The sequence below is a fragment of the Panicum hallii genome, chromosome 1, assembly GCF_002211085.1.
Source record: "Panicum hallii strain FIL2 chromosome 1, PHallii_v3.1, whole genome shotgun sequence".
NCBI lineage: Eukaryota > Viridiplantae > Streptophyta > Magnoliopsida > Poales > Poaceae > Panicum > Panicum hallii.
Genome location: NC_038042.1, coordinates 48,985,943 through 49,000,943, shown reverse-complemented (window position 1 = coordinate 49,000,943; position 15,001 = coordinate 48,985,943). Strand labels below are relative to the sequence as shown.

The 15,001-nt window shown below is 49.4% G+C and overlaps 3 protein-coding genes across 3 annotated transcripts; 2 read left to right on the top strand and 1 right to left on the bottom strand.

Annotated features, from left to right (window-relative positions):
• Positions 1–2,408: 2,408 nt before the first annotated feature.
• LOC112893288 lies at positions 2,409–4,582 on the bottom strand. Its single transcript, XM_025960535.1, has 4 exons — positions 4,335–4,582; positions 4,170–4,242; positions 2,821–2,910; positions 2,409–2,697 (listed from the first exon to the last, which is right to left on the bottom strand). Exons 1-4 carry the CDS (start codon positions 4,494–4,496, stop codon positions 2,633–2,635), a joined length of 390 nt encoding a protein of 129 aa, XP_025816320.1. The 5' UTR covers positions 4,497–4,582; the 3' UTR covers positions 2,409–2,632.
• A 291-nt stretch (positions 4,583–4,873) lies between these two features.
• LOC112897925 (acetylajmalan esterase-like) lies at positions 4,874–6,085 on the top strand. The gene has a single exon (XM_025966331.1). It carries the CDS (start codon positions 4,874–4,876, stop codon positions 6,083–6,085), a length of 1,212 nt encoding a protein of 403 aa, XP_025822116.1.
• Positions 6,086–9,021: 2,936 nt separating this feature from the next.
• LOC112892427 (4-hydroxy-3-methylbut-2-en-1-yl diphosphate synthase (ferredoxin), chloroplastic) lies at positions 9,022–14,944 on the top strand. Its single transcript, XM_025959599.1, has 20 exons — positions 9,022–9,210; positions 9,815–10,084; positions 10,217–10,374; positions 10,520–10,626; positions 10,701–10,801; positions 10,883–10,959; positions 11,053–11,172; positions 11,246–11,476; positions 11,994–12,110; positions 12,244–12,318; positions 12,398–12,475; positions 12,709–12,768; positions 12,854–12,916; positions 13,009–13,153; positions 13,272–13,413; positions 13,578–13,655; positions 13,737–13,896; positions 14,086–14,184; positions 14,284–14,388; positions 14,565–14,944. Exons 2-20 carry the CDS (start codon positions 9,862–9,864, stop codon positions 14,664–14,666), a joined length of 2,241 nt encoding a protein of 746 aa, XP_025815384.1. The 5' UTR covers positions 9,022–9,210; positions 9,815–9,861; the 3' UTR covers positions 14,667–14,944.
• The last annotated feature ends 57 nt before the right edge of the window (positions 14,945–15,001 follow it).

Sequence of the window (15,001 nt, the reverse complement as noted above, 5' to 3'; positions counted from 1 at the left end):
GCTCCACCACCACCACCGTCGAGAGCTAGTTTGCCTGCTTGCTTCCGGTGGCGGACAATGTGCGGCGCTGCGCCCGCCGCGCGTCCCTCCTGCGGCGGCGTCCCTCGTCGCGCCGCGGCAGTCCGTCCCGACGCCGCAGCGGGCTCGCTCGCGCTCGGGCCGAAGGAGCCGCGCCCGCGGCGCGCGGCGTGATGGTGGCGCGGGATTCGACGGCCTGCCGGGCCGCCGCCGGCGGGTTCCAAGTCAGCAAGAAGCAGATCGTCGACTGCGTCGAGGTCGAGGCGGAGGTCACACCCGTCGGCCGCGGGAAGCCCGTGGACCCTGCGCCGGGGCACCTCCGCGGCGTTCTGGCACGGGACCCCTCGGTTTGCCTCGCCGCGGTCGAGGTGTTCGCCGTGCCCAGGGGGAAGCGCACCAAGCGCACCCGCAACAACGTCGACGCCGGGGCGGAGGCTTCGATCGACAGCGGCGAGATGCCCGTCGACCCCGCGCTTGATCTCCTCCACAAGAGGATGGCTTCGGAGCTCGAGGCCCTACGCGAACTCGTGAAGAAGGCTGAGCTCATATCCCAAGGACCGGCATGCAAGAGCGGCGCGGCAACCGCCGGCAAGAGCAAGCGGATCCTGGCTGCAGAACCACGATCCGAAGCACAGATCGAGGCTGGCGGCAAGATGCAATCTGTGAAGAGGAGGAAGATGTCACCTCCGCTGTATCAGAATCAGAAGCAGATAGAGGTGCCACGCATGTCGGCTAATGAGAGGGAGCAGCTTGCCGGCCGGCTGGCCTCGCTGGCGGCGGTGCCAGGCCACATCGTGGAGTTTCTACAGCAGCAGTTCGGTGGCGACGCTGATCCCCAAGGTGAGATCGAGATCGACGTCCACAAAGTGGAAAACTCTGTCTTGTTCGAGTTGAAGACGCGGCTGGACAAGTTCGCCAAGGAACGCCTCAGCGCGGATGCGGCTGTCCTCCCCGAGGAAGAGCACGCCCCTGTGATGATAGAGTTGGATCTGAAGACGCAGATGGACAGCAACCTCGCCGAGGTGATCAGAAGCGACGCCATCCCGGAGCAGGACGAAGAGGACGTCGACATCTGTGCCATGTCTGATTCAGACTCCGACAGCAGTAGCTCAAGCAGCGATTCCGACAGGAGCAGCTCGGGCAGCGATTCCGATAGCGAGAGCGATTCCGATAGCGAGAGCGACACCGACGAGGTCGTGAGCATCCCGGCCCCACCGGCGGTTCTTCTTCCCGAGGAGAACGGCACCTCCGCGCAGCCACCGCCTGCCCCAGCACCAGAGGCGGAGCAGAGCACCAAACCGGAGATCGTTCCCGACGGCGTTGACAGTACATCTCCACCGGCTCTTCTTCCTGAGGAGAACGTCGTCATCCGCGCACAACCACCGACGCGTCCGGCACCGGAAGACGCGCGGAGTGCTGAACAAAAGAAGGTCCGAGGCGTCCAGCGCGCCGCGCCCAAGGCGGTTTGCCTTCCCGGCGCGATCTTTAGGGCGAAGGTCCGCCGGGAGCTGATGGAGATAGAGAGGGCGGTGCAGCCCGACGAGAGCATCCACCCACGGGACCTGCGGCGCCTGTGCATCGCGGAGTATGGCCGTCCCGGCATCATGCGGCGGCTCGGGCTCTTCCTCAAGGCCGACGCGTAGGGCGCAGCTGTACAACTGAACTGTCTGAACTCTGAAGTCTCTGAGCATGCCTAGTTATTTGTCTGATGGTGTGCTCGGTTATGTGTAATGGTCCTAATGGACATGTCTGATTAACTATTTGTCTGTGTAATGTAACTTGAACAAAATTTCTCCTGACAGCAAATGTGCTTCAGTGCTGAGCATGGCAGATTCTTTTTGTTTCAGCGCTGAACATGTGTTGTTTCTTTTAGTTCTGGGCAAGTTTGGAACATTGGATGCAGCATTAACAGAACAGAAGGTATCGCTACGTTGGGACCTTTTTTATTCCCACCTACAAATTGGTGCTAAAAGTTAAGATACAATAATACAGAATTTTTTTTAAGACCAGGCACACCCTGGACGCGCGTCAACAAACAGAATTTACGACGGTCTTGCAAGCGTCTTTGAAACCGTCTTGCCATGAATCCAATCAGCAGGACAGCAGCTTCTGTAATTCTTCTTCTTATTCCCTTGTTTTGAGACGGCAGCTCATGTAATTCTCCGTGCACTTGAGCGTAGGTGAATACTCCTACAGCTTCGTTATACTACTGCCAAAATGATCAGCTTGCACTTGAGCGTAGGTGAATACTCCTACAGAATACCAAACTTCGTGGCTGTGTACGATCAACAAATACACAGCAGCTCTGACGGAGCCTCGCATCTCCAGACATACTCAACCACGAAACTGTTGATCATAAAAGCTGACGTGCGCACATTCAGAACAAAACATCTCCACAACCAACAGGAACTGGGGAAAAAAGACCATGCATACTCAACTATTACAAAACTTGATTCATGTTTGAAGTTGGATACATTAACACCAGATCTAAGTAGTTCCTAATGAACATTCAAGCCCAGTGTTCGGCCAAGGTCAGTCTCCACAGTTCTTGGTGGTCCTCTCAGCAAACGTACCAAGGCTTCACAGTACTGGCGATTGGGTCCCATCCTGCCCTTCACTCGACCATGGAGTCAACTTTGTCCTTTGTAGGCGGTTTTGCATTTTTGGCTTTCTTTCTACCTGCAGAGTGAATCAACAAGGTTACATAGATGTATCTCGTGATGGCACAAAGTAAGCAAACTGTTTGATTGTTCACAAAGAAGGAATTGGTGTTTAATGTATTACTAAGTTGATGAACAGCACCTTTGCCTTTTAATCTTTTGATCTGTATCCTGGAGTTTTTCTTCAGGTTGAGCTTCACTTGAGGCTTGACCTTTGCAGATTCTGAAGACTCTGTCCACAAAAGTACAAAACTGAGAAACAAGGTTGCAGTAATATGTGATAAATATTTATAGAGGTTAAAGGTCAACAAGAGAAGATGTGCCAAACCAAATATTATGTGGAAATGATATCAAAAAGCACATTGAGATAATATGGCAGAAACAACAGAAGCCAATGGAATTCCCTAGGTAGGCAGGCTAATCTAAGACCATCTCTACCCATGTTAAGAGCCTAGGACATATATGCCCTAGTTTGGAACAGCTGCAAATTTGTGAAAAAAAAGCAAGCCTAGTTTGGAACAACTGCATCTTTGTGGAAAAAAGTGTATCACAGTCACATCCCGCATCAGGAACTCAGACACTTTATGAGCAAGCTAATGGCCCTGTCAGAAAAGGAGAGGCAGGTTTTCTACCAAAATACCTCTTAAGAAATTATTGCACCATTGAAATGGTAAAAATAGTTTCACCATCTAGATGGGCCTCTCTACAATTGATACTAATATAACAATTGCCATATATAGGCATATTTTTCATAACAGTTTAGCATCTAACAAATTAGAACATCTAACTGTTGCAAAACTGTTATTCTGAGAAGAATTTTCAGATGGAGTCTCTTTGTTTGATTCGCCTGTCTAGAGTCAACCATGGTAGAGAAACTGGCTATGCTGTTGCCTTGATAGGTCAGTTGTTGGATGGAAGTGTATTTCATCACAATGACCAAAATAACTTTGCTTCGAATGTTTTAGAGATATTCTCTGTTTTCAAGTGAAGATAATAAAGTTACAGACACAAAAAAATAAACTTTCCCTACAAAACATGCTAGATGGAAAATTGTTTCCAAATACCAACTAGATGAAATACCACCAACAAGAATAATGCGCTGCAAGATGGAACCAGAAGAATCAGCTTTGTCATGATCAAGGATGCAATAACCAGTAATATCCAATTTGCCCACCAAATCTACTGTGATATGTGCAAACTGAGAAGCAAACATCTTGGGGCGGAGCTTACCACATTGTGTTACCCCTCAACTAAATGTTGAAATGAAACAGCGGTACCACTACAGCAGTTCTGCAATTTTCTGCCGCATTACTTTAGCAACAATTACTTTTGCAATTACCCCTAATCCTCCAAACAACTAATCTAGGTCAATTCTATCAAATCGCAACTCAGTATTACACAAAATTCTACAGGAGTCGACCTAACTGACTCTCAACAAGATCAATTTTGCGTCACCGTTATCAAAACAAAGCAAACATCCTACAACCTCACCTTCAGCAGAGACCATGTCGACATCCCCCATGTTGTTCTCCAGCGCCTTAATCATCGCAGCCTCCTTCTGCTCCTGCACGGCCATAACCCACCAAAAACAAGCATCAGAGGAGGCCGTAACTTCGCCCGAACCGTATCCCAGCAAACAAAACCCGCCAGATTTACCCGGTTGAGGCGGCGCTCGAGCTTCCGCTTCCGCTTTCCGGACATGGAGACGGGCGCGGTCCGCTGCTTGAGCTTGCCGGTGCCGGGCTCCCCATGCGCAGCGCGCTTGCGGTCCTGATTCCACTGGCGCTTGTTCTTCTGCACCACGTTGAACTTGGCCATGGCGTGGCGGCGGATGGGTTCGGGTTCGCAGGCGCCGCCGCGGGAGAGGAGGGGGGAGAGAGGAAGCAGAGCAAACCCTTCAGCCGCGGCCTTTAACCCTTCCCATCTGCTGCCTCAAGATACGTGCGACGGTGCGAGGAAACGCGGTTGCTTCTGACTCCCCCCGCCTGGAGATTCGTGCGCGCAGGTGCGACCGGATGGCGACTCGCCGTCGCGCAGTCAACGGCTCAACGCATCTCCGGCTCGGACATGCTCTGGCGTTTCCTAGTCCGAACGGGGGCTCACTGCACGCTCAATAAAAGGCGCCTGCTGGTCTCAACTTCGCCATCTCCACAGGCCAAAACGAACGCCTCGTTCCAGTACGTGACATGACGGCCATGGCTCGCATCCTGCTCGCCGCGTTCGTGGCTCTGCTCCTCGTCGTCGGCCCGTGCCACGCAAGGCCGGAGCCGGAGCATGCTGCCAAGTCGGCAGCGAAAGGGAAGACGACGGTGGTGGACGGCATCACGGCCATCTACAACTTCGGCGACTCCCTGTCGGACACCGGCAACCTGCTCCGCGAAGGCGCCGGCGGCATGCTGCAGTACACCACGGCTCCTCCCTACGGTTCCGCCATCGGCGGCGCCACGGGACGATGCTCCGACGGGTACCTCATGATAGACTTCCTCGCTAAGGATCTCGGCTTGCCGCTGCTCAACCCGTACCTCGACAAGGGCGCCGACTTCACGCACGGCGTCAACTTCGCCGTCGCCGGCGCCACGGCCCTCGACGCGGCGGCGCTCGCGAGGAGAGGGGTCTCTGTCCCCCACGCCAACAGCTCCCTGGCCGTCCAGCTGCAGCAGTTCAAGGACTTCATGAACGCCAACACCCGGTCCCCGCAGGAGACCCGCGAGAAGCTGGCCCGCTCGCTGGTCATGGTGGGCGAGATCGGCGGCAACGACTACAACTACGCCTTCTCGGCGAACAGGCCGGCAGGCGACGGCGAGCGCAACCTCTACAACTTCGGGCGCATGGCGGCCGGCGTGGTCGAGGCGACGGCGCTCGTCCCCGACGTGGTGCGGTCCGTGACGAGCGCGGCCAGGGAGCTCCTCGACATGGGCGCGACGCGGCTGGTGATCCCGGGCAACTTCCCGCTGGGGTGCGTGCCGAGCTACATGTCCGCGGTGGACGAGAAGGACCCGGCGGCCTACGACGGCAACGGCTGCCTCGCGGCGCTGAACCTGTTCGCCCAGATGCACAACGTGCTGCTGCAGCAGGGCATCCGGGAGCTGCGCCGGTCGTACCCGGGCGCCACGATCGCCTACGCCGACTACTTCTACGCGTACGTGCGGATGCTGAGGGACGCCGGCGAGACGGGGTTCGACGAGGGGGCGCTGACCAGGGCGTGCTGCGGCGCCGGCGCCGGCGCGTACAACTTCGACATGGACCGGATGTGCGGCGCGCCGGGCGCGTCGGTGTGCGCGAGGCCCGACGAGCGCATCAGCTGGGACGGCGTGCACCTGACGCAGCGCGCGTACAGGGTCATGACCGACTTGCTGTACCACAAGGGTTTCGCGTCCCCAGCGCCAGTAGAATTCCCGCGTGCGTGAAGAATGAACAGCGGCAAGCCGGCAAAGCATCGTTCGTCAGAGTGCAGACTACAGAGTATAGCTTGACGGTGTTGGACTTGGACCTTGTTTTTCAGTAGTTCTAAGTTTCAATTTTTTAACAATATACTGTCTGTAATTTCTCGCATTTGCTTATTGGCTATACGACTTCATCTCGTTTCCTCCGCATGTTTCCACGCACTTGTGTCTAGGGATGCAAATTATATTTATTTTAGATCATTAGGTCGGTCGACAAATTTAGTAAAATAAATTAGGATGATACTACGCTTAATTAGTTTAGAAAAGGAGAAGAAATAAACTAATCGTGATTATTTAGCCGACGCACCTGCGTCCTGTCCGCGCGCCGTCAACGCCTTCGCCGAGCGAGACAACGCGCGGCAGCGCGCGAGCCGCCGTCACCGGCGTGGGCGTACCCGCGCGCGGCGCGGGCCATCTCGCGGCGCACGGCCCGGATCCTCCCTCCGCGAGGGCCTTCCCGTCCGGCCTTGCAAGTTGTGCTGTTTCTGGCCCTGGCCGTGTTGCCTCCGGTTTCGGGCTGCAAGCTACTTAGGCCCATCACATATGGATACCAGCTCAATTTAAAAACCTCATCTCAAAAAATTTTGTGTCTACATGACACTCGAGTGATTTTTGTCTCTTTCACTCAATTTTTTGAACCAATGCAATCATGCCACGTATCCATGTTAGGCAAAGGAAAAAGTCGAGTTAGCTCCAGTCGATTTGAGTCAAAGGAGGACTGAACTCGAGTGAAAAAGAAACCACCCATCAATCGGAAATGGCCTGCTGCCTCGTTGCAGTATAGAGTTTTTTTTTTAATAAAGGTTTACGCAACATAGATGCGTGTATAAATAAGCATCTGTGAGCCTGTGACGCCAAGAACAACTGCCTCGACGACGACGATAGGCCTGGCCCCATCAGCTCTGGCAAGCTGCCATTCGGCGCCATCACCAGCAAAACCGTCCGCTACAGCAACCTCCAAAAATAAAGATTATTTTTAGAGCCCGACAATTAATCAAGTCCCAGCAGTGCATTGGCTCAAGCAGAGATTAAACTCCATGCCGTCCACGATATGCATGAAAGACATGGTATTTAATGTACAAAATAGAAACAAATACAAATACAGTAGAACCTGACAACAATAATTCGTCCGAAATTTACGGTACAAAACAAAAACAGATACAAATACAGCCTACTAACAATGTCTGCGGAATGAAAAAACAATCGATTGATGAGTGACATTAAAAAATATTCTAGCAATGGTTAGTAATTTCAAAATAACAAAACAATTTGAAACTTCACAAGCTCTGTGCGATCCAAAACAAGATCAGCATGCGATTGGCCCTCCAGCGTAGGAAAACCCACCAGGCGCTGGGCCGTATCCCCACGAATGGGCCTTGTGCGTGTGTTTCGTGGACGATGGGAAGAAATTCGTCTGACGATAGAGAAATATTTTTACTCGAGTAACAGTTAGGAATTCCGTTCTCCGTATCATTCTGCAGCTTGGTCGTTCTGTTTGCTACCAGCTGCATTGTTGTCTTCGATCATGAAAGCTTTGTCGTCCTGCTGATTGCTGAGCACTGCAGTGGGGAGGCTGTTGCCTGTTGGCGTGACATCCTTCGCATCCTGTTTTCTAGGACGAAAGCTTCTCCACTCCTCTTCTGTGTTCCTTTTGAGGCAAGAACATCCTGAATAAGCCAGGCCTTGACAAAAGCAATCACTCTTCTATCCTACCGGTACCATACGTCAGGACTCAGGACCAAACTTGAGTTCCGGGGATCTGGTCAGTCATCTTGCGGCCTAGTTGCCGTCAAAGTCCCCGGCGCAAAACATGTGCTGCGAACTTCCCCCACATGTGTGCTCGGCCCTTGACCGGAGAACCAGAGCGTGCGTTGAGCTTCGTTCCAGGTCAACACATGTGGCGTGGACTCGCCAGCTTCCAGTCTCCATCCGGCGGCTGCAAGCCTGCAAGGGCGGCCGTTCCTTCTTCCAACTCTGATTCCTCCAGGAAAAAAGAGCAGGAGCAGGCGAGTCGTCGAGTTGATGGGTGACCAGAGGCGCACGTTCTTCTTGCGTCGAACATGTGGGCTTGACTCTTATCAAAAAAAAAAAGAAAAACCATGTGGGCTTGACAACTGACAGAGCGAGCGCACTGTGTGTTTGGGGGGAAGTGCTCAACGCTCACCTCGACAGCATTTTCTCTCGTCGTCAGGTTAAAAAGTCAGAAGAGCATGCCGAGTAGTACTGCTGCTCGCCGTGACGCAAGTCACGCAACAGAACATGAGTTGTGGAAGCGTGAATGGGTCTCAAAATTTGGAGAAAATGAAGGGAAATTTGAGTTAGCGTCAGAAAATCAAGTAAAATGTACGGTGAACTAAAACCAAAAAAAGATCCCGAGTCATGAGCGTAAAATGCACGGTGAACTAAAGCAAAGATTCCATCTGCATCTCGCAAGAGCATTCGTGAGCTTGCGCCTCGAGCGGCAACAACAATCACAAAAAAAATTTGACGGGGGAACGATCACAAAATTTTCATGGCCCATACAGATACAACTATACAAGCAGCGAGCGAACAATCCCTCAACTACAAATTCCTTTCGTAACCCCTCAAAAAAAAACAAATTCCTTTCGTAAAAAATAGTAAACGAGACTCGTGTCGCATGGGAAAGCGACGGGCACGATAAAATCATGGCGGGCACTCGGGCAGCGCCCGGAACACTTCCACACCTCCGACCGCTCGCCAGCCGCGCCTCCCCGCACCGGGTCCACGAGCACCCGCGCGCCCGGTGACAGGAGCACGCGTCGCCGGGCCCGGCGAGCCAGAGGCGCACGGCCGGAGCGGCGCACCAAGACCCGGTGCACGAGGAGGCCCTGGCGGCCCCTGCTGCTTGGAGATAAAAGGGGCTATCCAGTAGAAAGAAACCCACCATCAGGCCACCACGAACTCGCGTGCCACGACCACAAGCCCCTCTCCGTCTCTTGCTGCTGTTTGGGGAAGGGGGAGAAAACTCGCGCACTCGCGCGCGCTTCTCTGCTTCGCTGCGTTCGTGGTGGTGGCGGTGGTCGCCGAAAGTGAGCGACCGCGGGAGGCTTCGCCGCGGGCGAGGTTTGGTGAGATTTCCTAGCTCGCTGCCTCCGATGTCCGATCGCGTTGCTCGTGCTGTGTGGCTGGGGCGGGATTCGTGCTCGGTTTAGCTCAATTATGCTCTGCAGCTTGGGCCTTGGGGCTTGGGGTAGTTGAATCAGTGCTGGGTGCTGCATGAGCTGATTTTCTAGGTGTTTGCTTTGGTTTGGTTTGGGGAATTTTTATGTTGTGGGTGGGAGGATTCGAGGTACCCGCTCGCAGTTGGCTCGTCTGGCTGCAGTTCGATCGAATCAGTAGAATGGGCTTGGAAGCTTCTGAGCTGAGCATTTCTCCCGTTCGTTTGCCAATAAGGGTCTACGCCATTTTCGTCTTCGAATTATTGTTTTTCTCGTTACCTTCACCAGGAATGGCGATCGATTCGAGTTTGATATTTTTTTATGCGATCTATTATGCAAAACTTGTTGTCAATTTCAGTGCACGAATTGTTAAATGCCCAGGTTTAGTAGGCCACACCATATTTGTCCTGTTCTTGCTCACCCAGCGATAGGGGCATATTCCACTTGTGCCGGTTAAAGGTCATCAGGATCGGCGTCCGGTGCTCCCCTCACCACTTGTTGGTTTGTCCTGCAGGTGTTTGTAGAATTGCCTAGGTGAGGTCCTGCTGCTTGGACACAGCCATGGCCACCGGCGTGGCACCAGCCCCTCTCCCACATGTCCGGGTGCGCGATGGCGGCATCGGGTTCACCAGGAGCGTCGACTTTGCTAAGGTCTTATCTGTTCCCAGCGTCAGCACTATGAGGACAAGCTCCTCGAGAGGCAGGGCGCTCGTGGTGAAGAGCTCGAGTACTGGTTCAGATACCATGGAGCTTGAGCCATCATCCGAAGGAAGCCCACTTTTAGGTATGATTTGAGTGCTCTGTGTAATTCCATGCTTGTATTCGTGTACTTTCAGGTCACAAGGGATTTGTCCCAGAGTTAATCTATTCGCTTCTTTTCTAACTGAGCTTTTTCCTCTGTTCTTTACCTCTTTAGTCCCCAGGCAGAAGTACTGTGAATCTATACACCAGACAAGGAGAAGGAAAACTCGTACTGTAATGGTGGGGAATGTCCCACTCGGTAGTGATCATCCCATAAGGGTTCAGACCATGACGACTTCAGACACCAAGGATGTTGCCAGAACCGTAGAAGAGGTGTGTCACATCTGAAATTCATGTTGGTTGTTCTTAGTATTCTCTATAGAACATGGATGTTAGAAATGAATTAGTCACCCTTTATCAGAGGATCTCTGTTTTGTGTATAGGTGACTAATAAAAGATTTAATTTGCGCCATTTCAGGTGATGAGGATAGCAGATAAAGGAGCTGATATTGTTAGAATAACCGTCCAGGGTAGGAAGGAAGCTGATGCTTGCTTTGACATCAAGAACACCCTGGTTCAGAAGAAGTAAGCTGTCATTTTCCTCACATTCAGTGTATTCACATGCATGGGTCCTCACATTTTTATTTGTGTTTGTACAGTTACAACATTCCACTAGTGGCCGATATTCATTTTGCTCCTACAGTAGCTTTAAGAGTGGCAGAATGCTTTGACAAAATTCGCGTGAACCCCGGAAATTTTGGTTAGTGAAATCTTGACATCACTGATTTTAGTATGTTTATGTTCTTATTTCACTGTGAAACACTGAGAACTGTACTTGCAGCTGATCGCCGTGCTCAATTTGAGCAGCTGGAATATACAGACGACGACTACCAAAAAGAGCTTGAGCACATTGAGAAGGTTGAATTTTTTTCACTCCCTTAGTCTTGTTTTAATTAATATGATCATATGACAGGTTATCTTACTTACAGAGCCACTTTAACATCATTTCAGGTATTTTCTCCGTTAGTTGAGAAATGCAAGCAGTATGGGAGAGCAATGCGCATAGGAACAAATCATGGAAGTCTCTCTGACCGCATAATGAGTTACTATGGTGATTCTCCACGGGGAATGGTGATTATCTCATTTTAGGATATATTTAACCATCAGCATGTAGATGCTTGACATTTTCTGCATGCTATTGCAGGTTGAGTCTGCTTTGGAATTTGCTAGGATATGTCGGAAGTTGGACTTCCACAACTTTGTATTTTCAATGAAAGCTAGTAACCCTGTTGTCATGGTCCAAGCATATCGCCTGCTTGTTGCAGAAATGTATAACCTAGGATGGGATTATCCCTTGCACTTGGGTGTTACAGAAGCTGGAGAGGGTGAAGATGGAAGGATGAAGTCTGCTATTGGCATTGGAACACTTCTAATGGTAATTGCTTCACTACTTACTTCTGTTGTATGAAGTTAAATATCTTTGAAACGAGTATTATGGAAATGAAATGACATCATGGGAATAGTAGCCTCTTCTCAGGATAAAAATATCTTCATTTTTATTGGAGCTAATAATTTGAAGTTGTGAATATTTTAACAAAATAATTTTTGTCATTCAGCTCCATAGCATGATGCGGTTATGATTCCAAATAATCTAAAAGCCTAAAGTCAAATAGATGACTGGAAAAATATGAGTTTCAGGCTATTGAACTTTGATATGTGCATGAAACTGATTGGAATATACGAATATGTGATTCTGTTGATTTGTTTGCTCACATTATGGCACCATGATTGTATCAGTTGTATCTGGTGTGTTATGGGACCTTTGCTATGCTATGCACTGACACATAATAGTAATAGAAGTACAAGACTACCTATGAATAGATTGAATTATGTGGAAACCAGCAAGTTCTACAAAAAGAAGTGGACTACATCTTCTGCTTGTTGTATTACAGGATGGCCTGGGTGACACAATCCGTGTCTCCCTCACGGAACCACCAGAAGAAGAGATCGATCCTTGCCAAAGATTGGCAAATCTTGGGACACAGGCTGCAAACCTTCAAATCGGGGTGGTAATGCACTTTCACTTTGTGTGTTTTCCATTTATTCTGTCACAACTCACAATACAGAAAATTTCAGTCCTTAATACCTGTGCTTTCCCTTAAACATTTCTTAACTTTTTTGCTATTTATCTTGTTTTCTCAGGCACCATTTGAAGAGAAGCACAGGCACTATTTTGATTTCCAGCGTAGGAGTGGTCAATTACCTTTGCAGAAGGAGGTTGGTTAAAACAATAATTCCATAGTTTGATCATAAAATCTAATAGTGCTTGATTTCTCATCAATTTCTCTTATGAAAGGGTGAGGAAGTTGACTACAGAAATGTACTGCATCGTGATGGCTCTGTACTGATGTCAGTTTCCTTGGATCAGTTGAAGGTAAACTGCACCTTCTTACTCTTCTTTTTGGAATTGTCTGCAATATGTATTGCTACACCAAAAGAAATTTCAGCAGTGATAAATTTGATTTATAATCCATTCGAAGTAACTATGCAGTAGTGCATTTGTTCTTTTCCAGGCATTCAGCTATGAAAATAGGTTGTTGGAAGCTTTATTGTCTGTCCATTAGATAAATGTGCTCTGTAATGATGAATGTTCCTTGTATTTGCCAGGCTCCTGAACTCCTTTATAGGTCTCTTGCAGCGAAGCTTGTGGTTGGCATGCCTTTCAAGGTCTGATTTATGGTTGTATGTGCTAGCACTGACTATTTTTATGGGACTTGAGTTTAAACTGATTCATTTCTTCTATGACCGTCAGGACCTTGCTACTGTAGATTCCATTCTTTTGAGGGAGCTCCCCCCGGTAGAAGATGCTGAAACTGTAAGTTACACCATTTCTTTATCCCCCTTGCAAGTGCATAACGTTCTGTTCCATTTCTTAGTTGCCTGCTACAATTTTGTCAATGTATACAGAGGCTTGCACTCAAAAGATTAGTTGACATCAGCATGGGCGTGTTGACCCCCTTATCAGAGCAGTTGACAAAGCCACTCCCACATGCAATTGCGCTTGTCAACCTTGACGAACTGTCAAGTGGTGCTCACAAACTTTTGCCACAAGGTAGTGATTTGAATTACTACTATGTTGTGGTCTGTGATCCTTTTTTTTTTGACTTCAGAGTATTTAGTATCTTGTTTGCCTAGTTTCATCAGGCTTTGTCCTTTTTTGGTGTGTGTAGGTACTAGACTTGCTGTCACCCTTCGTGGAGATGAATCATACGAGCAGCTAGATATCCTTAAGGGTGTTGATGATATTACAATGCTGCTACATAGCGTTCCATATGGTGAGGAGAAGACTGGCAGAGTACATGCTGCTAGGAGGTAAGCAAACACAGTGGGTCAATCTATTCAGTGAGTTGGATATTTGGGGATTATTTATTTATCATGCATCCATGCTTAGCGCACTGTTTCCTAAGTTTTTTTCCTTTGTTCGTCTTTTCCCTTTGTTCTGATTACCATACCTTATAACTTTTAATGTCTTGCAGGTTATTCGAGTACTTACAGACCAATGGCTTGAACTTTCCTGTAATCCATCACATAGAGTTCCCTAAAACCATTGGCAGGTGATTTTCACCATTCCTATTTTCTCCCGGAATTGTTGAGACCTGGTTTTCTTGTGCTTATTCTGATCCAATCAACTGCAGAGATGATCTTGTCATTGGTGCTGGGGCCAATGTTGGTGCTCTCCTAGTCGATGGTCTTGGTGATGGTGTACTTCTTGAAGCTGCTGACCAGGAATTTGAGTTCCTGAGGGACACATCTTTCAACTTGCTTCAGGGTTGCAGAATGCGCAACACAAAAACTGTACGTTGTGATGTACTTTTTTGTTTAAATAACATGGCTACCTCTGGAGAATTATAGTGAAAAAGCAACAGTACTCTCCCTATACCATAGAGAGAAAAAAACCCCTTCAAAGTCAGCCATACAAAAACAACTGTTGATGTTTCCTAGATTTTGTCAAAAGTGACTTCTGACTGTTAATGAATGCTGCAGGAATACGTGTCTTGTCCTTCGTGTGGGCGAACACTCTTCGACCTTCAGGAAATTAGTGCTGAGATTAGAGAAAAGACCTCTCATCTGCCAGGCGTCTCGGTAAGCTCCCTGATGCAATTATGTGCCTGATCAACTGTACGTCTGTTTCCTTCTTTCTATCAAAAATGCTGATCAACGGTATACATATTTGCCTGGCAGATCGCCATCATGGGTTGCATTGTCAACGGGCCAGGAGAGATGGCCGATGCCGATTTCGGATACGTCGGAGGCGCTCCAGGAAAGATCGATCTTTACGTTGGCAAGGTAACCATTCTTGCTCCTAGAAATTTTTAGTATGTTGTTGAGCAGTAGCAACATACATGCGGTTCTGAACCTGTGAAAGCACGAAAAAAGTGCTGTTCTCCACCTGCATCCATGAGTCTTTGAAGCTGCTGGTTTTTTCCTTCCCGCTAACACAGTGCATCTTTTCCTTCCCGCAGACCGTTGTGCAGCGCGGCATCGCCATGGAAGGCGCCACCGACGCCCTGATCCAGCTGATCAAGGACCACGGCCGATGGGTGGACCCTCCCGCCGAGGAGTAGGGCTGTAGCTGCCCAGCTTCTGTATGTAGTCTACTCTGTAAAGTGAAGCATGCAACGCGTGCGGTAACTGAGCATACGGATACAGAGCACGTGTTCACGTAGAGTACACCATCCCTACACTACACATTTTGTAGCGTCTGCATCTATTACTATTGAGAAATAATTAAATTAGAAATAGGGGGTGACCGCAGGTTTGCAGCATCCCCGATGAAGCATATGCAGATTGCAACCTCTTCAGAATTCAGATAACAATGTCATCAGGGTATACGTGGGCATAAGATTGTGCTAACATTTCTGCTTATAAAAACTAGTTAGTTACACTTCGGTGAAGTCAT